General features: G+C 44.0%; 1 protein-coding gene and 1 long non-coding RNA gene across 3 annotated transcripts in view; one reads left to right on the top strand and one right to left on the bottom strand.

Annotated features, from left to right (window-relative positions):
- SGCZ (sarcoglycan zeta) overlaps nt 1-26,793 on the bottom strand; it is a 565,518-nt gene that overhangs the window by 24,249 nt on the left and 514,476 nt on the right. For both annotated transcript variants that reach the window (XM_081020156.1, XM_081020155.1), the window contains one exon: nt 18,760-18,882. In XM_081020156.1, coding sequence (XP_080876282.1) covers nt 18,760-18,882 — 123 coding nt within the window. The remainder of the gene's footprint in view (nt 1-18,759; nt 18,883-26,793) is intronic.
- LOC308484980 overlaps nt 20,811-26,793 on the top strand; it is a 29,799-nt gene continuing 23,816 nt past the window's right edge. Inside the window, exons 1-2 of the long non-coding RNA XR_013990259.1 lie at nt 20,811-20,894; nt 25,919-26,008. This is a non-coding gene — a long non-coding RNA (uncharacterized lncRNA). The remainder of the gene's footprint in view (nt 20,895-25,918; nt 26,009-26,793) is intronic.

Genomic DNA, 26,793 nt, shown 5'->3' with positions numbered 1-26,793 from the left:
GGTCCCAAGATAAGAAAAGAGGTGGTAACTTAGCTACTTTAAAGGAATTCACATCTCCAGGACCTGAGGAGCTGCACTCAAGGGTATTAAAGGAGCTTGCAGATGCTGCAAATGTTGTGCCCATCTTCAAAAAGGGGGGAAAGAAGAAGAGCCAGGTAACTACTGACCAGTCAGCTTTACACCGATACCAGAAAAGATCATAGAACAGATACTTAAACGGTCGGTCTGTGAGCACTTAGAAGAGCTAGCATGGGCTTCTCAAAAGCAAGTCATGCCAGATGGATTCCATTTGGTGGATCAGGGGAATGCTGTGGACATAGCATAGCTTGATTTCAGTAAGGCTTTTGACAAAGTCCCCCGTGGTATTCTTGCGAGGAAGCTGGCAAAATGTGGGTGAACCAGGTAACTGTTAGGTGGATTTGTAGCTGGTTGACTGACCGAACCCAGAGAGTCCTCACTAACAGTTCTTCAACATATCCACTTCCGAGCTAGGAAGGAGGTGGGGTTGCAGGCTTCACGCCCCTCCCCACACTCACAGGGGCTGGCTCCAGCCCCACGTGATAGCAGGGAATCCTCGGACACGTCATACCCCGAGCCAGCCAATCAGCTGGCGTGGGGGCGTGGCCTCACCTACTTAGGTCTGGTGCGGCCGAGGGTCTCCCTCTTTGCCGCGCCGCAGCTGACCTGGTTTTGACCTGGGTTTTTGCTTCGCCGTTCGTCCGTGGATCTCTCCTGTTCTGGACCCCTCTCAGCCTCATGCGCCAGAGCAACCACCGACAATGGTCTTTGGGCTGCCCGAAGAGCCGCTGCATTGGGAGCCTTACTTTGAGAATAGAGCTGAAATCACTGGGGGGATTTTGAGTGGGAAAAAGTGACAAGTGGGGTGCCATAGTTTCTGAGCAGGACCTGTTGTTGTTCAACATCTTTACAAAGGACTTGGTTGCAGGTATTGAGGAGATGCTCATCCTATTTGCAAATGACACCAAACTGGGAGGGGTAGCCAGTGCCTCTGAAGACAGAATTGGGATACAATATGACCTTAACAGATTAGAGAACTGGACCAAAGCTAACAAAATGAATTTCAATAGGAACAAATGTACTACACTTAGGCAGGAAGAACCAGCTGCACAGATATAAGATGGGGGTCACCTGGCTTGCCAGTACAATGTGTGGAAAGGATCTAGGGGTCTTAGTAGATCACAAACTTAACACGAGTCAACAATAAATAATAATTGTGATGCTGATGCAAAAAAGGCTAATGCTACTTTAGGCTGCATTAACAGAAGTATAGTGTCCAGATCAAGGGAAGTAATAGTACTGCTCTATTCTGCCTTGGTCAGACCATACCTGGAGTACTGTGTCTACTTCCAGGCACCACAATTTAAGAATATTGAAAAGATGGAATGCATGCAGAGAAGAGCAACCAAAATGATCATAGGTTTGCAAACCAAGCCTTATGAACTGGGTATGTTTAGCCCGGTAAAGAGGAGACTGAGAGGAGATATCATAGCCATCTTTAAATATCTAAAGGGCTGTTACATGGATTATGGAGCAGGTTTGTTTTCTCCTGATCTGGAGGCCAGGACCTGAACCAATGGCTTCAAGTTACAAGAAAGGAGATTCTGACTAAACATCAGGAAGAACTTTCTGACAGTAAGAGCTGTTGACAGTGGAATAGACTCTCCCAGGCGGTTGTGGACTTTCCTTCCTTAGAGGTTTTTAAGCAGAGGTTGGATGGCTATCTGTTATGTATGATCCAGTTGAGATTCTTGCATTGTGGGGTTTGGACTAGATGACCCACAGAGTCTCTTCCAACTATACAATTCTATGATTTATGATTCTTGTTTCTAAAAGTCTGCCAAGCTTATCTCAAATGTGTGTTTATTTCAAAATTGCTCACTACCCAATTATCTTTACAATGCTCTTTTACAATGTCATTATTTCTCAACCTTTTATTTAGAATATATATAGAGAGAGAGAGTGCCTTTGCTGCTTTCCAGAGTAATTGAGCAATCTGATATTTTCCATTCATCAATCCCTTAATATAGCAGCATATAGTATTTCCAAATTAGTAGATGCCCCTTAAAGACAAATAGAGGATGCCTCTTCGGTTTAAATTTACTGAAAGCAGCATATGTCAATCCTGAGAATTCCTAATTGAAACAAACCTGCTGAGTCCCAAATGAGGGAACAGTTGCGGCTGAACTTTGGTGTGTGTGTGTGTGTGTGTGAGAGAGAGAGAGAGAGAGAGAGAGAGAGAGAAATGACTGATAAAATAGACTGCTGGGTGAGGTGTGAGCAGTTGCTAGAACTGAGCCAGAAGTTGTCAACTGAAAACATCCAACTCAACTCAAAGTAGCTTGAAATTAGGAGTGAAATTTAGAAGGCATGATCCTGATGCAGGAGGGCTTACTGTGTATTGGTGGTTGTAGTGGCTGTTTGTTTTCCCTCTCTTTCATTCTCCTCTCAACACGTCCATTTGCCTTCAACAATCTATGGTCTTTTCAGTGTGTTTGTGGGAGGTGGGATTATTGGCTTATCTCTTTGTTTGTCTTTGTCATGTTTTGTATTTTATATTTTTATGCTGTAAACTGCCCTGGGATCTTTGGATGAAGGGCAGTATATACATTTAATTGATTGATTGATTGATTGATTGATTGATAATAGGGATGTTAGAGAATTCTGATGACAATGGAAATGGGAGCAGAAATTGCTGGTGCTCACTTATTTGTCCCCTGTCTGGAATGGAAATCAATCCAGTGAATGCAACAATATGCTGTTGTTGATTTTCATCCACAAACATATGCTGTTGATTAAGTTTTTGTCTACACCGCCGCATCTGCATTGCATTTCCTTCACGTTGAAGTGAATAGGTTGGAATAGCATAATGCCAATGTGTTTTATATAATTAATTATGTAAATTGTGTCAAGTTGCTTGATTTTAGCACAGCGGACAGTGAGAAGAAGAACGTAAGTTTTGGCAGAAGATGACCTGCAGTCGAATGGAAGCAGTGCTGCGTGTGATGAATACATGCAATATATGGAATGCACAACAATGACTTCTTACAACCCAATCAATGCCTCTTTAAATGACACTACATTATTATGCAATAGCCTGGCATTCCCAGCTTCCTCGATCCATCCCCCAAACACTGGATATAACCTTTGAGTTAGTACCACATTATATCAAGAAACATATTCTCTTTGAAATGTGCTCCTAGCCTTTCTTTTTCTCTCTTTTTTACTTAATTCAATCGCAGAGTTAGCTCTTTTCCCAGAAACTAATCCTTAAGTGGCCATATATTCTGCGGTGAGAGCCAAGGCTCCTGACAAGTCATGCCCACACCTTTACAGCCCCCATTTACAATCCAGACATGAAAAATAAAAACATATATATTATGTGCTTAAAAACAAAGCAAAAGAAGACCATTATTATGCTCAAATACCTAGGTATTGAATTTACTGATGTCAGCCTGAAAAACAGGAACCCATCATTGGGTTCAAGGGAGAAATTCAACTTCACAGTACTGCAAAATAAATAAATAACCAATATACTGAGCCACATTTGGGTGTATGATTTCTACACTTCACTCCCTGTGGGCTAGGCTGTCTGTGGGTGAAAGCATTCTGACTTCTGACTGAATAGCAGTTGCTTAAATAATATTCAGGTTGCATGATACAAGGGTGAGGTGTAATTATGTAACTTTAAAATTCTTTACTAGACCTATATCTGCTTGTGAGTGGAGAAGGGGGGAAGTTGCTGGTACAGACCTGGAAATGTCTTCTTGATGGATCTGTGAGTCCTCAAGTGATAATTGCTATGGATTTACATATCAATAACCTTAGGTCACAAAAATTCCTGAGACAAATTAAGGCAAACTAGGGTTTGCTACTTCCGTTTCTTAGTCATAGTGTCAGAAGTATCTGAGGACTACTTCTGATGTTATAGTTCTTGTTTGTGTTAAGAAAAAGAATCAGGAATAAGACTGAATAGACCAATTCCACTACCTCTGTGAAACTGGAATTTTAGCCCTGTTCACATGGTCAAAATTCAGGAATTCCGGGCACATAGAGTGGTGAGATTGTGCCTTTTGCATTCAAGGCTCCAAATCTTCATTTGTTTATGCATTTCGTTATATATGGAACAAACATGGGTACAAGTTACAGAGAGAGAGAGGAAGGAAGGAAGGAAGGAAGGAAGGAAGGAAGGAAGGAAGGAAGGATCTGTTTACAAAGGTCCCATGAACATGTGAAGTTCAGGAGTGCAGACACGAAGTGCGAAAGCTTGTATGTGTGAATGAGCAATCACAGGTGGTACTCCATAGGTAGAACTTTCATACCAAAACACATTATCAGTCTGCACATTCAGCTGAAAGGTATCAAATGTTGAATAACTAAGGGATGATAAATTATGTCATTTAGAAGCTGTGTCAATGAAATACACAAATTGTGGATATGGTACTGGCCTCTCTGGGCCAACTGGACCTTAGAATTCAAGCACGATTGAAGATACCAACGTTGTTTGTGCTTATAAACCCTAATGTTTGCAAGCATTTACAAAACTGCAAATGTTCCTTGAAATAACTCAAGATATCTACCCAAGCAAAACCTTATTGGCTGCCCAGAAATTCTGACACAGGAAAATTTGGTGGCTACTCGCCCTCATATACAGCTTGCATCTTGACTGCTAGATTTATTTGAGATTCTAGGACTTCACCTGTTTGCTACACATGTACTGATTATCTACCCAACTGTCCTCAGAATTTTGACCATACCCATCCATATTCAGTAATGCCGTGATTGCAAACGCTGCTTAATTCAGTGAGTCAGCCAGGTGTATATTATTGCTTTTTCTTCCCACCTTTCTTCCATTGATTGTAACATATCAATCTTGAATTATGACCTGTCTATAGAGCATGAAAAGTGTGAGAAAGACTTCGCCCATTGACAATCAAATGGCCAGTCAGCCACTGAAGGCAAATATATACCATATACTCTCATACAAACATGCACCGTATCATCATTTACTTTCTCTACATCACTGAGCTTTTTCTAAATGGTTTATTTATATTCTTCTAACCTAATTTGTAATTCACACATATCCCTCATTTCCTTGTTATTCTGACATATTTCCTTTTTATGGCCCCAAACAATATTTCTACTTTATCATCCCATTTTAACTGTTATTGTGGTGTTCTGTATATTGCTTCCAATTACCTGCACATTTATCCAGTCTTAAAAGCAAATCTAGTATGTTTATGTTCTCCTATACATGTTAAAATCGTGTGGCTATTATAATACAATAATGGAGTGTCTCATTATTTCTTTCTACTGTGTGGCTGTGCTAGATTCTATTGAATTCATAATATTTTTCTCCACATCAAAAGAAGCATGGCTAGACCCAAGTCAGAAGAATATTAAATTTGTTTCAATACATTCATCAACTCTTAACACATTTTTCTTTCTTGTCTGTTTCACATGAAACTCAAGTGGAATGTCTTTTATTTCTGCAAATTAATTCAAGATATGTGCAATTCTAGCAGCGTGTAACTGGTGATTTATATGAACATTTGCATTAAAACTCTCCTTAATCTTCCTGATAAATGAGATTACAGTGGTACCTCGGGTTAAGTACTTAATTCGTTCCAGAGGTTTGTACTTAACCTGAAACTGTTCTTAACCTGAAGCACTACTTTAGCTAATGGGGCCTCCCGTTGCTGCCGCGCCGCCGGAGCACGATTTCTGTTCTCATCCTGAAGCAAAGTTCTTAACCTGAAGCACTATTTCTGGGTTAGCGGAGTCTTTAACCTGAAGCGTATGTAACCCGAGGTACCACTGTATATTTCTCATCTAACTTTTTGACATCTATTTCTCACACTGCTGCTAGTAAGGTACTTAATTAAGTCTGGTTTCATATTTTATAAAGTGGTACCTTGGATTAAGTACTTAATTCGTTCCGGAGGTCCTTTCTTAACCTGAAACTGTTCTTAACCTGAAGCACCACTTTAGCTAATGGGGCCTCCTGCTGCCGCTGTGCCGCTAGAACCCGATTTCTGTTCTTATCCTGAAGCAAAGTTCTTAACCTGAAGCACTATTTCTGGGTTAATGGAGTGTGTAACCTGAAGCATATGTAACCTGAAGCGTATGTAACCCGAGGTCGCACTGTATCTGCTTTGTATGCCTGCATATTATTGGAGAAATAAAGAAATGCAAAGCTGCAATTGTAGTTGAGATTCTTTGGTATTGGGTTAACCTAAGAATTTTGATTCAGTCTCAGAAGATATGAAAATGACCTGCCCTCCAAATGGGTGCTTGTGAGTTCCTAGCTGTGCAAGGCCACACTGGGGCTTTGCTCATTTCTACAAGGGAGTCCCCCAAAAGTAGGATTCCAGGTGATGCAAGGACATGCAGCTTGGACCTCAGTTCTTACCAAAGAGTCATTTGTCATCTATTTCTGGTGGTTTTCCTCTGTTTTTCCTTTGGCACACATGTGACACCCTTTCCTCCATGAATAACTTTGAAACTCATCCAGAGATATTCATTAACTGGCTTTATATAGCCCTATAAATTTTACAGCAACATATTGAGGATTTTCATCACTAATGGCTATGTGGAGTTACAGACCTCTCCCAAATCTTGCGGGGACTTTCTGCTTCTAAAAGTAAAAAAAAAACCTACTGTAAATATAGCTTTCAAGGTCAACGGTGCCCTAATACATATGGGTTTGAATTATATAGGCAGTGACAAGCTAACTCAAAAGACACAGAGAAATGAAAGTTTATTACTTGCACTTGCTTATGAGGCCATTTATAGTTCTGGAGTCCGACAAGAATCAGTGTATCACATCTGAACTCTGCTTGTGAATATTGTTATCCCGGGTGCTATTTGCTTGAGAGCATTATGCAATTCTGCTTGGCATGTGGCCTCAGTTTAGTTCAGGGGTCCTCTTGGATGGTGGCCAGAGTCAAGAGAGCAGAAATAAATAGCCCCTTTCAAATTTGGAAATCAGATGAGAATATTAGTTTAGTTTACATGATTGCTAGAATCTGAAAGTTACGCCATCTAATTCTATGTCATTTGCTGAAACCAAATGTCCCTGGGGAAATGGTGTTTTGGTTCTAATAGCTGCTGCTAACATGTGCTGTCGACACACAGGCATAAAGCATTGAAGAATGCAAGCCAGATGGTAGCAGTGCCAACTGCAAATGACTCAACTCTCTATCTTCTTTTCAAGGAAGGATAATACTCAGTTCTGAGACTGTCAACATTCTTGGGCAAAGAGTACGTATACTTTGCTGAGCAACTTCAGTGCTTTACTTTAGAACCTGTGGCACTTTAGATGTTGCTGGAATACAATTGACATCATGCCTAACCACTGACTGTGTTGATTGGGGCTGATGGGAGCTGGAGTCCAACAAAATCTAAGGGGCCACAAACTGCTCATTCTTGACATTTTTTATTTATTTATGTAGACCATATCTATCCCAAGGGACGCGGGTGGTGCTGTGGTCTAAACCACAGAGCCTAGGACTTGCCATTCAGAAGGTCGGCAGTTCGAATCCCTGCGACAGGGTGAGCTCCCCTTGCTCGGTCCCAGCTCCTGCCAACCTAGCAGTTCGAAAGCCCGAAGTGCAAGTAGATAAATAGGTACCGCTCTGGCGGGAAGCTAAACGGCGTTTCCGTGCGCTGCTCTGGTTCGCCAGAAGCGGCTTAGTCATGCTGGCCTCGTGACCCAGAAGCCGTACGCCGGTTCCCTCGGCCAATAAAGCGAGATGAGCGCCGCAACCCCAGAGTCAGCCACAACTGGACCTAATGGTCAAGGGTCCCTTTACCTTTATATCTATCCCAAGCTTTTTGTGACCATTCCAAAACAGGTTGCTGTATAATATACAGACAAAACCAAGACATAAATTATTCTGTCTTTAATATACAAAGCCCTGAACAACTCGGGTCCAGAATATATTACTGCTTCGCTGAGGCCTGAGATGATCTTAAGGAGCACGGCTAGCTGCCTCCCACTTTACAGGGCCCCTCCTGGCTTCAGGTCTTTAGCATTCTTGCTGCTAATTTCCAGGCACCTGTAGCAGACTTTTTTTTTTATGCCGACAGCCCTATTCCAATGTTTAAACCTTTTCAAGGTGAAACGGTCATTGTTGCCATTTCTTTTATAGTGTTTTATGTTTTACTGTACTTGCATATTTTGCCGTATACCGCCTTGGTCTTTTATGTGAGCCCTAAGAATATTTCTCCTAAAACTGAAACTAAAATCAGCATAAAACAAAACCAGCATTAAAAAGAAAGGATAACCAAGGCAGATAAATGGCAAGCGAGGGGGACTCCAATCTGGCTTTGCACTCCAGCAAAGGATGAAGAAACAGGCCTTTATCTGGTTCCAAAAGCTCAGCAATGTTTGTATCTCAGAGGGGAGAAAGTTCCAAAGCTGAAGATGTATGAGCTTTGGAACTTTCTCCATTGAAAAGATTATTGTTTGTGCCACCACCATTCGAACCTCTGTGACAGATGGCATCACCAGGCGAGCAATATGCAAGCTGGTCTTAGGGGAGCAGGAATTCTCTCAAGTGAACTTAGCTGTTTAGGACTCTGAGTACCAATACTAAAACTTTGACTCATTCTTGGCAGCATATATAAAAGGTAAAGGTAAAAGGACCACTGGACGGTTAAGCCCAGTCAAAGGGGACTATGGGGTGCGGTGCTCATCTCACTTCAGGCTGAGGGAGCTGGCGTTTGTCCACATACAACTGGTCGTGTGGTCAGCATGATGAAAATGCTTTTGGCACAATGGGACGCTGAGATTAGTGCCAGAGTGCATGTAAATGCACAGAAATATTGGCAGCATATTAGTAGCCAGTGCAGTCCTTTTAAAACTGCTGTTATGTGCTCATGGTAGGCTACCCCTGACAGGAGCTTAGTCACATCATTCTGTACCAGCCGAAGCTAAGTGCATTCTCAAGGGCATTCTCACATATGCCCTTGAGTAATCCAACCTTTAGGTTTCCAGTGTGTGCATACCACAAACGTAGACCACACATCATGAAAATAGATATACTCTGCCTATTGAGCATATGGTTCCCAATATGCAATGCTCTTGTGTGGGTTTATAAAAAGATTAGGTTGAGAATTGCTCAGTTGCTCAGGGAAACTCTGGATAAACAAAAAAGTTTAAGTTTACTCTTCCCTTCCCTGGAGACCATTCTTTGAAGCACCCCTCCTTTCTTTTATGAGTTAAGTTTTAAAATAAAAATTGAAGATGCAGAGCTTTAAAAATGTTTAAAGGACACAAGTTCTTGAATCTAAAAACCCTTTTGCCTTTGAGCACAGGGGGGGGGGGGATCATAATAACCTAATTCAAAGACAAGCATAGAGAAGCTTTAGAGACAGAACAATTTTCTAAATTATATCTGGGAAAGAACAATGCTAATACCATTAAGGTCAGAAGGAAAACTCTTGCAATCTTTAACAGTTGTCGTGAAGCTTGTACAGTTAAGACACTCAAGCTTTAAACTTTTGCATTTGTGCAACATTCGTGACTGAATTGGGTCCCCTGTATGGCGGTTTGTCAAGATCACACAGTTACTTTTCTTGGCTACAGAAGAGCCACAGTTCAAATGCCTACTCAGCTACAACACACACACCATTTTTTCATGTGCATGTTTTCTTTGTTAGATAATGAACATTTCCAATGAAACATTTATAGGCAAGCCTGTTCTGTATTTATGTTTTGCTAGTCTTGAATGCATGAACCCATTTATTCACATCATGCCTCAGGGACAAACTGCATTCTATGTTAAACATATAGCTTGGCATTCCATTTTGTTTTGTTTTTTAAAGTTTAAATAGCAGACACCTGGGATGCCCAGATAGGATAAAAAAATGTGGTGAGGGCAGATGGCTATGCTCTTCAATCCTTTGCAGTGTACCATGATATCAATGAAAATACATATCCTTGCTCAGAAACTACTATTTCCATCGGGAGGGAAGTTGCCACTGGCTGTTACACAACCAGCAACTGGCCCAAGAAAAAAAAAAAAAGCTGTTGTTTGTTTCTGATTGTCTGGCGACTCTAGCCGATAAAGGTTGTTCCCAGTGACAATCAATAATATTTGCCTTTTAGACTCATCTCTTTTTGTCTAGCAATAATCAAATTAAAAAGCTGAACATCAGAAGAAAATACTTTTTAAAGCGAACTATGGGATCTAGGGTCAGGTTCTGTTAGTGGAAGCCAGATGGAGCCCTGTCAATCTAATAAATTGTATGCCTCCTTTATTCCATTGTATTTCTCATTTCCAAGATATCTGGTAGACTTGCCAAATCTCAAAATGAGGGTGGCCTTTACACAGGCAAGATTAAATGTTCTCCCACTAGCAGATTGGATGGGCCGGCATAAAGGAATTCCTAAGAAAGACAAAGTCTGTGGCTGCAACTCAGTATGAATAGGAGATGCAACTCATGTGCTCCCTTTCTATAATGAACTTAGAAACAATTATATTCACCCACTGTTAAGAGCGCAGAAGGGAAGGCCATCCCTTGGTAAAGACCTGTTTCTTGCTGTCTGATGCAGAGAAATACATATCTTTCAGAATATCTAAATTTCTTGTTAAGACTCTATAGATCTGTGCTACAAAATTTAAAGGGCATATGGGTAATGATGTATGTTTAAAGGTTAAGGAGTAGAAATGCAAATTACTATTTTTGTTGTTTTCTGTTTAATATGTGTATATAGCAGTCACAAAATTAAAAGACGCCTGCTTCTTGGGATAAAAGCGATGACAAACCTAGACAGCATCTTAAAAAGCAGAGACATCACCTTGCCGACAAAGGTTTGTATAGTTAAAGCTATGGTTTTCCCAGTAGTGATGTATGGAAGTGAGAGCTGGACCATAAAGAAGGCTGATCGCTTTTGAATTATGGTGCTGGAGGAGACTCTTGAGAGTCCCATGGACTGCAAAAAGATCAAACCTATCCATTCTGAAGGAAATCAGCCCTGAGTGCTCTCTGGAAGGACAGGTCCTGAAGCTGAGGCTCCAATATTTTGGCCACCTCATGAGAAGAGAAGAATCCCTGGAAGAGACCCTGATGCTGGGAAAGAAGGAGAGCACAAGGAGAAGGGGACAACAGAGGACGAGATGGTTGGACAGTGTTCTCGAAGCTACCAGCATGAGTTTGACCAAACTGCGGGAGGCAGTGGAAGACAGGAGTGCCTGGCGTGCTCTGGTCCATGGGGTCATGAAGAGTTGGACACGACTAAATGACTAAACCACAACAAACATTTTATATGTGTATATATGTATAAAATGCAATAAACTGACTGACTGAAGCCAGTACAAAGACTGCTGCTAGCACTCATTCCAACACCTCTACCATAACTCTTTATATATTCTCTGTATACATAGTTTGAACAGTTCATCACTATTCCTTTTTTGTGATGGAGTAGTGCTGCTTCCTGTCTACAAAACAAAAATTATCAAAGGCCTCACAGCTGCGATCAAGCCTTATATGACAGAGACATGTGCATGAAGTCTAGTTCAGTGCAACTTGATAAAAGAATGTCAAATGTGTCTGTATGTGAGACTGTGTGTGTGTGTGTGAGAGAGAGAGAGAGAGAGAGAGAGAGAAAGAAACAGGAATGGACACATCAATTTCAATTTCTCTCACTTATTCCCCATCTTCTGACATTCAGAAGACATCTTAAGGCAGCCCTGTTCAGGGAAGTTTTTAATATGTGACATTTTAGTGTATTTTTGGTCTCTGTGGAAGCCGCCCAGAGTGGCTGGGGAAACCCAGCCAGATGGGCAGGGTACAAATAATAAATTTATTATTATTATTATTATTATTATTATTATTATTATTATTACTATGTCCAGATCGCCCCATTTGCATATCAGTTTGTGATTTTATATTTTTATATTTTTAAAAGTTCACATAAAAAAATTGTGCTCATTTCTGTACACATTTCCCCTCACCTTTTCGTATGCAACGTTGCCTAAAATAGGAATGCTTGCAAGCAATTCCCCTTAATAAACATTTTTGTCTGTTATTTCTATATTATGTTCATTAATACAAGTACTTTTGTGCACACTTTCCCACTGTGGACTCCCCCCCACCTTTCTCCCATTTTGGAGCATGCGTTATAGAGAGCTTAATTGCAAAATTCGTAGAAGTGTAAATTCTGAAAGATACCTGCATAACAGTACAGGAACTGCGAATTAGGCAGGTTCATGTCAAAATGTCAACCAGATGACTTGCATCCCTATCTCTGGATCAACTTCAGAATTTCTTTTGGACCTTTGACCCATCGCAGTCTTTTAAGGAACTCGGGGCCAAGCACCTTAAGGGGGTACAAGTAACCAGAGCAACTGTGATGCTGTAGGGGACGAAAAGTAGGCTTGGAGTACTGGTGTGATCTCCCCTTTTCAGGGAGTGTACTGCTGTATTCTGCAACATCGGCAGCTTTCTAGTAGTCATCAAGGGCAGCCGCATGTCATCTAGCCTCGAGGTGACTAAGGAATGAATGATGGTTGCGAGGTACAACTAGAACACTGCCAAAAGGCATTATATTCCCTAAGCTAGGAACACAGAGATAACTTTCTCCTTGTAGTTGCCTTTGAGTTCTGACCCCCAAATTGTGTTGCTTTTAAATTTTTCAGCAAACATGTGCAAGTCCCCACGGTTTGCATCAGTCGGCTTATATTACGTCCTGTGACATGATATAACTGATGAAATATGGCAGGGCGCTGGAGTGCCAAGTGTCACAAAGAGATTTTCAAAGGCTTTTCCCACCTTCAGATACTCATTCAATAAGTACCTTACCTTGAAGTGCTTGACACAGTAAAAGAAGACGTTAGGTACTTAGTTTAGACCAGGCATGGCTAACTGATGGCTTGTGGGCAGCACCCTGTGAAATGTGAGTCAAGATGTGGTAAGACAACAACAGAAATGTTGTCCCCCCTTTTTTACTTGTAATGAAAAGTGAAACCTCCATGTTCCATTTCTACTTTAGATACCATGAAAATGTACGGCCGAAATCAACCAACTGGTCCTGCTAGTGGTAACCTGTTAGTACAATTGTGATTTCCCCCCTATTTGCACCCTGTGCCCCCCAAATTAGCTCAAGGGGAAACCCCAGAACAGTGTGCAGGGGGAACTGATTCTGTTGGATAAGCAGAAATGCTTGCATTAACATAATGTTTGTGACAGTGTGGTGTTGAATTCCCTCGAAAGTAATTATATTTTATGTGCAATGCTGAACATATGGGTTCCATAATTGTGACGCCCTTACTACTAGATGGTGTCGTTATTATTACAGAAATATCTGTGTTGAATGTTTTGCTATTATGAAGCATGGAGCAAGTACTACAACACAACTGCATTTCATTGGATAAAATACTTGGGTAGAAGTTTGCAGATATGGTCTCTCTCCCATCCCATACTGTCCACATGGAGGATTCTGGGTTTGATTTCTAGCATTCAACAAAGCAGGAAAATCTCTCTCTCTCTCTACTTGAGGCCAAGAAAGCTGACTCAATACAAGTACATTTCATATGTTTAAATATTCATTTGCACAGTTTTAAAAATAGTGAAGCAAGTTTGAACTATTTCTCCTAGTCTTTGTGGAGAAAGGTTTTAAAACAACAACCCACAATCCAAAAAGAGGTTTTGCGTGATAGTAAGCAAAGAGCCTAGGAATTGCCGATCAGAAGGTTGGCGGTTTGAATCCCCGCGACAGGGTGAGCTCCCGTTGCTCGGTCCCTGCTCCTGCCAACCTAGCAGTTCGAAAGCACGTCAAAGTGCAAGTAGATAAATAGGTACCGCTCCAGCAGGAAGGTAAACGGCGTTTCTGTGCGCTGCTCTGGTTCGCCAGAAGCAGCTTAGTCATGCTGGCCACATGACCCGGAAGGTGTACGCCGACTCCCTCGGCCAATAAAGCGAGATGAGCGCCACAACCCCAGAGTCGGTCATGACTGGACCTAATGGTCAGGGGTCCCTTTACCTTTACCTTTAAGCAAAGAGGACTGAATTCAACTAATGAGTCCTGTCAGTGGAGGCCTGCACAAGAATTTCCCTTTGTACAAGGGGTCTTTCCCCATGTGCCCCCCCAAAAAAAATGGCTGGGGAAGGGTCAGGAAAATTCCCAGAACAATGCCTGGAGGGAAGGGGTTGTTTTATATGGGAAGCTGAAAAGCTTGCCCTGACATATCAACATTGACTGATATGAGATAATTTGTTATAAGTATGGATAAAAATACAGGCCTCAGTGTAACTGGTTTCTAATGCCAACTGACACAATGGAAAATCCCACAAGCCATATGATCACCTCTCCAAAATCCCTAGAAACTGTATCAGCCTAGCTGTTCCCTGGCAAACTAAAGAAATCCTACATAACGTCTCCCAGGCCCCAGCTAGAAATAAACTGCCAGTCACTCCATACAATTAACTATTTACGGGCTGAAAAGTTTATTTTAGCAGAACAACATTCACATATGTAACTTTACCTTTCTCCACACAGGGTATTATTTTTCATACCAGTTGCAACTTAGCTGTTTTATATTCATTTGAGGAAACTTTAAACATCTGTTTTGAAAGCTTGTGTCAATTATTTGCTTAAGACTGAGCTTCAGAACATTTAGCCATCTGAGATTTTTATCTGCCAGTTTCAGTTTTTATATTTAGCTTTATTCTTGTATTTTTCAAGTTTCGTTTCCTTCCTTGCTAAGGCAAACATCTTGAAAATGACTGCCTCTCAAGATTTGCTTTAGATAAAAGAACCAGATATTTATTCTCCTTTGGCTTTTGAAGTCTAGCAAACAGACAAAATTAGCAGTAGTTCACTGGTCACAAGACAACTGCCAATTAGTCTGCTAAGACAAATGCTAGATTTTAAAGACTTATGCTAAAAGAGAAAGTTAGAAAATATCAGCATCAATGGCCTTTTTGTGGGGGGGGGGGGAGTATTTTTAGAAATACAAGAAATGTTCACTGTTCCCTTGAACAACTGACATAGGGAAAATATTTTATTCTCTAAAACCAGCCACACTGGTCGTTATCTTTGATAAATCAGGAATAGTAAAAAGTAAGGATGCTGTGATGATCAGCCAAGTTTGATTTCCAATATGTATATAGTAGTTCCACTGGTGCAGACAAGTATACCAGATTTTCCTGCTATCTGATTCTACTTTATTTCTGAGGTGGCGGAAATTATTGCCAATGGAATGCACAAACTCCTGTACATGGTTATTGGGGAGGGGGTATATATCTAGTTGGCTTACAATGAAGAGGTGTTTTTTGCTCAAAACTTCTAAACCACTTACAAACTGAGTGCTTATTATTTACATTGCATACATACAGAATGTTTATTGGGGTGGGGTATATGGGAATTGTTTGTTGGTGCATTGTTATAAACTGGAAAATAAATATTAAAAATGTTTTTGTGCTAGCCTGGGAACTGTGTGTACAGATTTGCGTTCAAATGAAAGCCTCTGTGAACATACAAATAGGAGAATGTGCACGAAGGGAGGATAGGGAGACAAAAAAGGATGCAGCTGAAATCAACCATATGAAAGATTTTTGTTGCTGGCTGGCAGTCTGCAGGCTTGGGGACCTGGCTCTGGCTTTGGAACATTCGTGACACTTTCAAAACTAGAACTTTTGGTCTGGAGGCCAGGGAGCTCTTCCTTGCTCAACTTGTATGTTTGCAAATAGAGACTCCACAAAAATTTCTGGTAGTCTCTCATCATAAGGAAACTGATTTGGTAATGATTGTCCCTGAAACTTCCTAACACTTGGGCATGTGGAGATCACTTCACGTTATAGAGTTGTTCTATGCATTACTCTCGACTCAAATTGTAGAATTTGGGATGCAGCAGTTCAAATTGCAGATGGGATATCACATTTTTAATTGTTTTCAAAGTTAAAAAAAAGAGAGAGTTCCTGACATGTAGAAAACTAGAACAACAAAGGAGAAATAGCATAGCTCTTTCCCCCTTTTTATAGTTTACCACACTAGGGGTTTATTTTTTGTTTATTTTTTTACATAGGGAAGCATTCAAAAAATGATACCCAAAATGTAAAGCGGTGGGTCGGCCTCTCATTCTGCATAATGTGTCAAATAAATGTTGGACAATCAATCTCATTATTTTAGTTGTATGATTCATCCTTTCCAAGTCAAATAATAATGCGGAACATTTTAAAGTGTGCTAAAGATTGCTATCTGCACCGATATAATTACAGTGACAAGACGAAAAACTCGCAAAACGAAAAACTCGCAAGACGAAAGAGTTTTTCATTTTTTGAGTTGCTTCGCAAGACGAATTTCCCTATGGGCTTGCTTCGCAAGACGAAAACGTCTTGCAAGTTTGTTCCCTTTTGGATTTTCAATGCATTCCTATGGGAAACCGTGCTTCACAAGACGAAAAATTCGCAAGACGAAAAAACTCGCAGAACGAATTAATTTCGTCTTGCGAGGCACCACTGTATACAATTTGCAGTAACAAGAGTCAGCTTGTAACGTTGGATTGAATCAGCAACCTCTTGCTTCTGGCACATTGCAATAGAACATGGGAATAAAGTATAAACCAAGGCAATGTTAAATGTAACCACCACTATCAGTTTGTCTGAGTACATGCCAATGCAGTCAAAATAGTCTCTGGAAATTTTAGTGAAATGCAGTCTTTTACTGGAGAATAACTGACACACTGAGGGAAAGCCATTCCTCAATATTCCGATCCATGGAGTAGTCCTCTAGTAAGAAATAGGTTTCGACTTCCCCAGTTCAAGGTGAACTGTCTTGAAGCACTCTTTATAGAGTACTTTTAAGTACGTACCCTTAAGTCACAGAGAAATTTGAGCTGACATTTTGAGTACAGGCGACTATTAACACGCTGGGTAATGGCAGCTTTTATGACTATTGGGGGTGGGGGTGGCGTTACCTAAGTAAACCTCTCAAAATGGCAAAAGCGCAATAAATTAATGCCACATTAATGATGGCATGTGAAACAGAACTGCGGGTAGAGAGTCTAATTCTACAGAGGGAGAATATCCATCTACGTTATTGCTGTGTCTGGACAGCAACAAAAGGGGAGGGGAGAACTCAGCATCACAGCGATCCAGATCTTACACCTTAGTTTCGCAAAGAACAGAGCCAAAAAGGTAGATGCGACTCAACAACTTGCATGTTAAATTTTTTTTAAAAAGCAGACATAAAAACAAACTCAAGGTGAGGTTAGACCAGGTGAATGTGCCCCCCCCCACTCTTTTTTTCAAGGCCCTGAGTTGGACCTTCCATGGAAGTATAGTGGTACCTCAGGTTAAGTACTTACCGTATTTTTCGCTCTATAACATGCACCCGACCATAACACACACATAGATTTTAGAAGAGGAAAATCCATAGGCATGCCACCCGTAGGCATTCCCTCCATAACACGCACAGACATTTCCCCTTATTTTCTAGGAGGAAAAAAGTGAGTGTTATGGTGCAAAAAATACGGTAATTCATTCCGGAGGTCCGTACTTAACCTGAAACTGTTCTTAACCTGAAGCACCACTTTAGCTAATGGGGCCTCCTGCTGCCGCCATGCCGCCAGAGCACAATTTCTGTTCTCATCCTGAAGCAAAGTTCTTAACCTGAAGCACTATTTCTGGGTTAGCGGAGTCTGTAACCTGAAGCGTATGTAACCTGAAGCGTATGTAACCTGAGGTACCACTGTATGTTGCTACTCAGGACTTTATCTGTTGCCACTCATCTTGCTGCTCTCTCTTTCTCCTGGCTTCCCAGTCAGGACGAGGTTGCAGCAGCCTATGTCCACGCTGTCGCTGGCTCTGTTTTTGGCCCCAGCAGGCCACCATTTTGGTACTTTGGTGCCCACCATGCCACTCCCTAGCACGAGGCAGTGCCTCTCACTCCTCAGTTTCTTGGTTTCACCAAGCTTCCTCCTCCTCAAACATTCCTGACTCCTTCCTTTGTTCTTCCCTTTTTCCTTTATGCAGTATCCACCAAGTCTACCCACTTCCAGTTTACTCATCCTTCAGCCCTTTGACTGGTCACAACCCCCTTCCTATCTACCTTAGGCTTTCCTTTCCTTTGTCTAAGATAAGGATATTTCTTGAGCGCTGGTCCTTGGGTAGCCAAAATTATCCACACATGAGAGGAAGGTATCCCTGTATAGGGAAGTTTTAAATGTTTGGTGTTTTATTGTGGTTTTATATTTGTTGGAAGCTGCCCGGAGTGGCTGGGGCAACCCAGCCAGATGGGAGGGGTACAATTATTATTATTATTATTAGTAGTAGTAGTAGTAGTAGTAGTTTTGGGGAACCACAAAATTTGTATAAGGGCAAAAAAGATTTAGCGAAAACCCTTAGAGAGGAACCCCCAAAAAACCCCAGATTGAGCATGCTCAGTGCACACAAAATACTGACTGTTGAGCAGCAGGGGAGGTGAGAACGGAAAGCTGGGGTTGGGAGCGGAATGGACTAGGATTTCTGGAATGATGAACAGGAGCATTCCACACTGCCATATTTGGTTGCAGGTTCTATTTCCGCACCCTTAATGCAGAACAATGTGTGGTATATCTGTTGGTAGAATGCATGAACATGCATTAGAAAAATGTGCATAAATGATTGAGAGCAAGTCTTCTTCCTCATTTAAAATAAACTGTGGTACGCTTATGAAAACCTTTTGGACGTATCGTCAAAATACCATTAGCACTTTTAAATAAATAAAAAAAGGGTACCGCTGTTCTTCCCTACCTGTGACTTTCAGTCTGTCTGCTCCAATGACGATCTCTTCTTCATCAGCAGAGAAGAGCACCCTTCCATCTTCACTGGAGCTCACTTCAAATCTCTTACACTGGGCTTCTACAGCGTCAGCACCTAAGGAGAGAAAACAAAGCTTTGAGGCAGAGGCCACCACTTACATGATGAGCTCAAGCATTTCACTCCCACCACTGCAACTTTCACCATTTCCGAAAGGTAGCTGGGGGTGGCCACCTAGTTTTCTTCGCAGGGGGGTTCCAGAACTGTCAAAATGGGCTGGGATGTAAGGTGGGTATTTTGATCCCCAATTAATGTCTCAATGAATGGCACAATTCTTTTAATCACACCCTGCGGATATTTTTGGAAGCATGTATGCAAATTAAATGCCTAACTGATGTATCCCCAAAGCCGGTTAAAGGGGAAATCTGCAAAAAATTCATCCCCCACCCCCCAAACAGTTCTCCTGATTACTTTGGAACTAGGCAAGACTAGGTAGTTGACTATTGTTTAAGTGCCCTTTATACTTGTTGACTTTGCTGCCCTAATCACAAACAATTTTTGCTGTGTGTGACATCAACACACATAGGTGGGATTCCCTTAAAAAAATATTTTACATGGGATAAGTTTCAGACATGGCCTTTACATTAGAAGGATTTTTAAGGATTGGCAAGGCCTACTTGTATGCATATGAATTGCATGTGCAGTCACTCTGGACTTCAGTTTAGAGTGTCACATGACGCTAAAGACTAATTGAGACTACTCAGCCTGACTCTCATGTCAATGAAAAAGAATGCATGTTTTGATATATGCTTATGTATCATAGGCATTTTAATAAGAGAGCAAGGAATGGCTGCAGCCCTCCATCAAATTTGCTTGAGAATCTACATTTGCCACAATTCATTGTGTGGAATTTCTTTCATGTGGACATCCCTGTGTGAAGATGGCTTACACCCCTTGAGTCTTGCTGCTGAAGGGGTCAGGATAATCATAATTTATTATTTCTACCCTGCCCATCTGGCTCGGTTTCCCCAGCCACTCTGGGCTGCTTCCAACAAAAGAGTTTAAATACATTAAAACATTAGTCATTAAACACTTCCCTAAACAGGGCTGCCTTCAGATGTCTTCTAAAAGTCGGATAGTTGTTTATTTCCTTGACATCTGATGGGAGAGCATTCCATAGGGCAGGAGCCACCACTGAGAAGGCCCTCTGCCTGGTTCCCTGTAACCTCACTTCCCACAGGGAGGGAACTGCCAGAAGGCCCTGGGAGCTGGACCTCAGTGTCTGGGCTGAACGATGGGGGTGGAGATGCTCCTTCAGGTATACTGGGCCGAGGCCGTTTAGGGCTTTAAAGGTCAGCGCCAACACTTTGAATTGTGCTTGAAAACATACTGACACATACAGACCACAAACATACATGCAAGTTTTGTGAAGGTGTTTATATGCCCATGTGGGAGGCTCTGCTGCTTTGAAGGCTGCCACTGCAACTGTGTTGTGAGCAGGGGCGGAGGAAGGGGGATGACAAAATGCCGGGCGGCATTCACCGCAGGGCCTGCAGTGCACCTGAGCCACGCATGTCTCCTGGGAGAGACGCGGTGGCTTGGGCATGCGCAGGCTCCGTGTTGCCCAAACAGTCCCCCTGCTGCCTCCCCCCCAGCTGTAGGGCACCTGAGTGGGAGGAGGCAGGCAGACTCTGGAGGCTCCGTGGTATGCCCCGCCCCCATGGACAACTCTCCCTGCCCTTGCCCCGCCCCTATGGGCGGCTTGCCCTGCCCCCTGGTACCCGAGTGGCTTCCTCCACCACTGGTTGTGAGTCAAGCTCTTCCACTGGTGATGTTTCCACTGATGGTAGTCAGCACAGGGGTTTGAAATAGGATATTGCAAGGGCAAAGCAGAGTTACGTTAATTTTTTAAATTTTTATTGAATTTTACAAGAAAAGAAAAAAATACAAAGAACAATACATAACACTGTAAACACATTTATATACGTTTTCCAAAATGCAAAAAAGACAAAAGATAAAAGAAAAAGAAAAAATACTTTTCATAACTGTCAGGGAACTGCCATCGGAAGGAAGGGAGGTGAAAGGGCTCACACAGGTTGGGAGAGACTCAGCAGCTGAAGAGGGAACCAGTAGGGGGAGAGGAGCTGAGCTGAGGGAAAGTGAGCTGGAGGGATGGCTCAGAGACACTTCCAGCGAAAACAGTGGGGAGGTTTCAGGACCTCCTGTAGGGACACCCACTCCTCGCCGGAAACTGTCACGCAGAGAGTCCAGAAGACGTGTTTCCGTTAAGGAGCTTTTATGTTGGAAGCGATTCCGAAAGCAACCACTGTCGGAATCTGCTAGTGACTAGAGGAGCCATGTCTGAGGGGCTCCGTCACAGACAGAGGTTTGTGGACTTGAACAAACTCTGAGGGGATACGATTTTACGCACAAGCAGCTCATCATCCCATCACAGCATTCCGACAGTCTTTGAAAGCAGCTTGTGCAGGAGAAGGCATCATGAGCAACCCAGCCGGAACCGGAGAAGCAGGAGCTGGAGCGGGTCCAAGCCTGGAAGAAAGGTACCGGGTGTTGGAGGTCCAGCTAGCGCTGCAGACGGTGAGGCTTGAGGAGAGGAGGGCTCAGGATGCAGACAAAAAGGGGAAAGCCACCCAGCTCGCCAGAAAGGTACCAGGATTGGTGCAGAAGTTTGGGGGGGGAGCCCAAAGACTATCATGGCTTTCGGACAGAGATGCAATATGCCCTCAATCTGCAGTTTGATGAATTCCCTGACGAGGAATCACGAGTGGCTTTCGTGATTGGGCATCTTGAAAAGGGGGCGAGAGACTGGGTTAGACCCCTGATGGCAACGAATAGTGACGTCCTAAAGGACACGATGAAGTTCTTTCGCGCCATGGATCTGATGTTTTCCAGCGATATTGAACAGGGAGTGGTGCGCAGACAGTTAATGGCTTGCAAACAGGGGAGCCGATCTGTCCGTGAGTACTGGACTGAGTTCACCATGTTGATCCATAAATTGGGGTGGGATCTATCGGCGGAACCCATTCAAATGCTCTTTGAAGAAGGGCTTTCTTCGGCTGTGAAAGACGAACTTTCCCGGGCGCCCAGGGCGGAGTCTATGGACCAGCTGACCAAATCAGCGCTGACCATAGGAGCGCGCCAGGAGGCGAGAGCATTGGAGAGGCGGGAAGGGAAGGGGGAACGTTGGAAGGAGTTCCGCATTCCAGACATTCCAGAGCCAACTTTCCCGCCGGCAGAGCCGATGGAAATCGGAACAGCGCGCGCGCGCGCAGTTTCAAAGCCCAGTGAGGGGGGGAAGAAGGAGGGAAAAGGCGCCCGGAAATGCTATCTCTGCCAACAGCCAGGTCACTTTGCCAGAGTCTGCCCCCAGAGGAAGGAATGGCAAGGGATGGTAGGAGCTGTGGAGGGAAGAGAGGAAGAAATACCGAAGCAAGTAAAAGCCAACGCCTGGCTGCCACCGTCGGGGCACAGCAGCCAGGCCAAAGAGCAGTGAAAGTGCCCACGCCAGAACCTCCTAAACCCGCCCTAGTGATAGAAGTGGCGCTAGAGCTGCCAAACGGACACCCTCTAAAGATAAAGGCGCTGTTGGACTCAGGCAGCTCCTGCAATTTCATGAGCAAAGAGTTTGCAGCTGAACACCAGATACAGACGATCCCTTTAAGCAACCCCCTGCAGGTGACCACGATCGATGGCAGGGAGCTGTTGGGAGGAGAAGTCAGCTTGCAGACCGTCCCAATGATAATGAAGGTGGCAAGGCACACCGAACTGATAGCGTTTAATGTGGCCACCTTGGGAGGAGCTCCCATTATATTGGGGATGAGCTGGCTAGCGTTACATGATCCGCTGGTGGGCTGGCATCAGAGAGTGGTTTCTTTTGGTTCAGCACATTGCTTAGAACACTGCAAAGAGGGAAAGGGTTTGGCAGGGGCCCAAGCCACCCTAGCAGGGACTGAAGTAACGGAGAACGTGAAGGTACCACGACAATACGCAGATCTCCGCGACGTCTTCAGCGAAAGGGAAGCTGACCAACTACCTCCGCATAGACCCTTTGACTGTCAAATCAATTTACTCCCTGGGGCACAGCTCCCTGTAGGCAAGCTGTACGCCATGTCAGACAGAGAGATGCAGGAGCTAAGAGAGTTCATTGACAAGAACCTGAAGAGAGGGTTCATCAGAGAGTCCAGGGCAGTGGGGGGCAGCCCAGTGTTTTTTGTGGATAAAAAACACACGAACAAGCCGAGGCTGGTGTGTGACTTCAGGGCCTTAAATGCAGTGTCAGAACCAGTGGCTTTCCCTATGCCCAGGATTGACGACATTTTGACAAGGGTGCGGAAGGGAAAGATTTTCACAAAGCTGGACCTAAGGGGGGCGTACAACCTGATACGAATAAGGAAGGGGGATGAATGGAAAACCACCATGTTCACCCCTTTGGGGGCATTTGAATATTTAGTTATGCCCTTCGGCCTACAAGCAGGCTCCGCATGCTTTCAATCGTTTATGAACCACGTCCTGGGGCCTTTGCTTTACAAGAATTGTGTGGCCTTCTTAGACGACGTGTTGGTGTATTCTAAGAATGAGGAGCAGCATGTGAGAGACGTCAGAGAAGTGTTGAGCAGGCTGCAAGCCAACCAGCTGTGGGTGAAACTGGAGAAGTGTCAGTTTCATACCAAGGAGGTGGAATTCCTGGGGTATCGCCTGTCAGACAAGGGATTGGCCATGGATCCCGGCAAGGTCCAGGCGGTGCTGGAATGGAAAACACCCAAAACAAGGAAGGATGTGCAGAGGTTCCTAGGATTTGGGAACTTCTATCGTAAGTTCATCCGAAACTTTGCCCACCTGACGGCGCCCATTACGGACTGTCTCAGCAGTAAGAAGAAGTTCGTTTGGACTGAGGAGGCGGAGCGAGCATTTGAGGAACTAAAAAGGGCCTTCGCCTCGGAACAACAACTCCTGCATGTGGATTTACAAAAACCGATGAGAGTGGAAACTGACGCATCAGACAGAGCTATTGGGGCGGTGCTTCTGCAGCCAGGGAAGGAGGAGTCAGAGTGGAGACCGTGTGCCTTTTTTTCGCGAAAGCTGAACAAATCCGAGAGGAACTACACGGTGTATGACCGAGAACTACTAGCCATTCATGAGGCGTTCCGGAGATGGAGGCACCTGCTAATTGGCGCACAACATAAGGTGCAAGTGTGCACTGACCACAAGAACCTAGAGTATTGGAGGACGGCACGAGTGCTCAACCAATGGCAAGTGAGATGGGCCCAGGAGTTCTCCAAATTTAACTTTGAGATTTGTTACGTGCCAGGCCCAGAGAACATTAGGGCGGACGCTCTCTCACGCAAACCTGAATATTTGGAGGGGGAGGGAGCACCCGAAGAGAGACATGTCATTCCAGAGGACCGCTGGGTGTGTGGGGCGGCATTGGTGGGACAAAGAGAACTGGTAGAGGAAACAGAGAATGATGAATACGCCCAGAATAAGCTCAGAGGTCTTAGGGGTGAGGGAGAGGAACCAGGGGGTTTCGAGGAAAGAAATGGAGCTTTGTATTACAAAGGGGCACTGTATATCCCTGAAGGAGACTTAAGGGGGAGGGTACTCAAGCAGTTGCACGACAGCCCCACGGCGGGGCATTTTGGACAACACAAAACCATGTGGTTGGTCACCAGGGAATTTTGGTGGCCTAAGGTGAGGGAAGATGTACGGGAGTATGTGAGAGGGTGTGAGCAATGCCAGCGAGCCAAAGGGGAGAGGCGGGCACCGGCGGGGCTATTAGAACCCTTACCAACCCCAGAACGACCTTGGGAGGCAGTGTCGATAGATTTTATGACTGATCTGCCGAAGTCCAAGGGGAAAACAGCCATCATGGTGGTGGTAGACCTACTAACAAAGATGTGCCACTTTGTAGCCTGCTCGCATGCAGTCACGGCGGAAGAGACAGCGAAGTTATTTGTAGAACACATTTTTAGGTTGCACGGGGTGCCATTGAGGGTGGTCTCAGACCGAGGAAAACAATTTACTTCCAGGTTCTGGAGGAAGCTCATGAGCTTACTGCAGGTGGAGGTCAACTTTTCGACTGCCCGGCACCCTGAAACCAACGGGCAGGCGGAAAGGGCAAACGGTGTCCTCCAGCAATACCTGAGGTGTTATGTCAATGACAGAGAGAATGACTGGGTAGAAAAGTTGGCGCTGGCGGAATTTGCCTACAACAATGCCGAGAATGTGTCCACAGGGATGAGCCCCTTCTTGGCTAATTATGGGTGTCATCCCAGGGCTTTCCCAGGGGGAGAAGGGGAGAGATGGAGCGTCCCGGCAGCCGAGCATTTTGTAGAAGAAATGGAAGCAATCCATCGTCAGCTCCAACTCAACTTAGAAAGGGCGAAGGAAGAATACAAGAGGCAGGCAGACAAGAACCGAAGGGAAGGTGAAACCATAAGGGTGGGAGATAGGGTGTGGCTGTCAACCCAAGGGTTGCCGTTCAAAGGAGGTTGTAAGAAATTAAGACCCAGGAGATTGGGTCCCTTTGAGGTCATTCAACAGGTCAACCCAGTGGCTTTCAGGCTCCGGTTACCCAACCACATGAAACTGCACCCAGTATTTCACAGGTCGTTACTGTCACCGTATGAGGGGGGACGAGAAGGGATGGCCACTCGGGGACCGGTCATAAAAGAAAGGGAATGCAGCAGCCATGTGGCAGAAATCCTCGACGCCAGGTGGAAGGGGGATCAGGTGGAGTATTTGGTAGCGTGGGAAGGAGAACCGGAGTCAGAAAACACTTGGGTAATGGCAGAAGATATCAATGACGAGGTATTGATAGAAACCTTCCATCAAAGGTTCCCAAGGAAACCTCAGCCTGTGGAGAGGTTCCGGAGGGAATACTTTGGGACCACCGATGAGGAGGAGGAGTTGGAAGGATTCCCGGACTCGGAAGGGGAAGGGGAGATGGACTCTGAGGAGGAGGAGTACTTCGAGACCAGGAACCGCAACAGGTGGAGAGAAGTGTTCGAGACATCGGAAGATGAAGGAAGTTCATTCCGGGGTTTTGCCTCCTCACCGCCCGTAGAGGAGGGGGCGAGAGGGGATGAAGGGGGCCCTGGAGGGGAGGTGGATGTCAGGGAACTGCCATCGGAAGGAAGGGAGGTGAAAGGGCTCACACAGGTTGGGAGAGACTCAGCAGCTGAAGAGGGAACCAGTAGGGGGAGAGGAGCTGAGCTGAGGGAAAGTGAGCTGGAGGGATGGCTCAGAGACACTTCCAGCGAAAACAGTGGGGAGGTTTCAGGACCTCCTGTAGGGACACCCACTCCTCGCCGGAAACTGTCACGCAGAGAGTCCAGAAGACGTGCTTTTAAGGAGCTTTTATGTTGGAAGCGATTCCGAAAGCAACCACTGTCGGAATCTGCTAGTGACTAGAGGAGCCATGTCTGAGGGGCTCCGTCACAGACAGAGGTTTGTGGACTTGAACAAACTCTGAGGGGATACGATTTTACGCACAAGCAGCTCATCATCCCATCACAATAACCAATAATAAGATAAAAGAAAAAGAAAAAATACTTTTCATAACCAAATTCATGCTTCAAACATTACAATATATAAATCTTAGTTAAAATATTATAAAAGACTTCCACCGCATTCACCACACAACTCTTAGTTATCTTGCTCGCCTTTACATCTGTTCTTCAATTATCTCCCTTCCTTAGATTCTTTCATAATCAGTCAAATCTTTATGTTCTCTATATTCTTCACATGGTTAGTCTAGAACAGAGTCACATTAATGTGCCCAATCCTAAGCTGCAGTAGCCTGTAGCTGACACAGCCTCCGCCTTCCATCACATCTGGTGTGAGCTGGCAAAATTTCAGGTGGCAGAGTGGCTGACCCATTGCTCTACTCCCAGCTGGATGAGTGTACCCTTAAATCTATTATGCTGGCGCCCCCATCATGCTTAAATAGTCACAAAGTGAAGTGTCTGCTTTCAATGGGTCTACTCAATGCATGATTAAGTCTGAATA

Source organism: Podarcis pityusensis (genome assembly GCF_964106645.2).
Source record: "Podarcis pityusensis genome assembly, chromosome: 9".
NCBI classification, from domain to species: domain Eukaryota; kingdom Metazoa; phylum Chordata; class Lepidosauria; order Squamata; family Lacertidae; genus Podarcis; species Podarcis pityusensis.
This window is presented reverse-complemented; position numbering and strand designations above follow the sequence as displayed.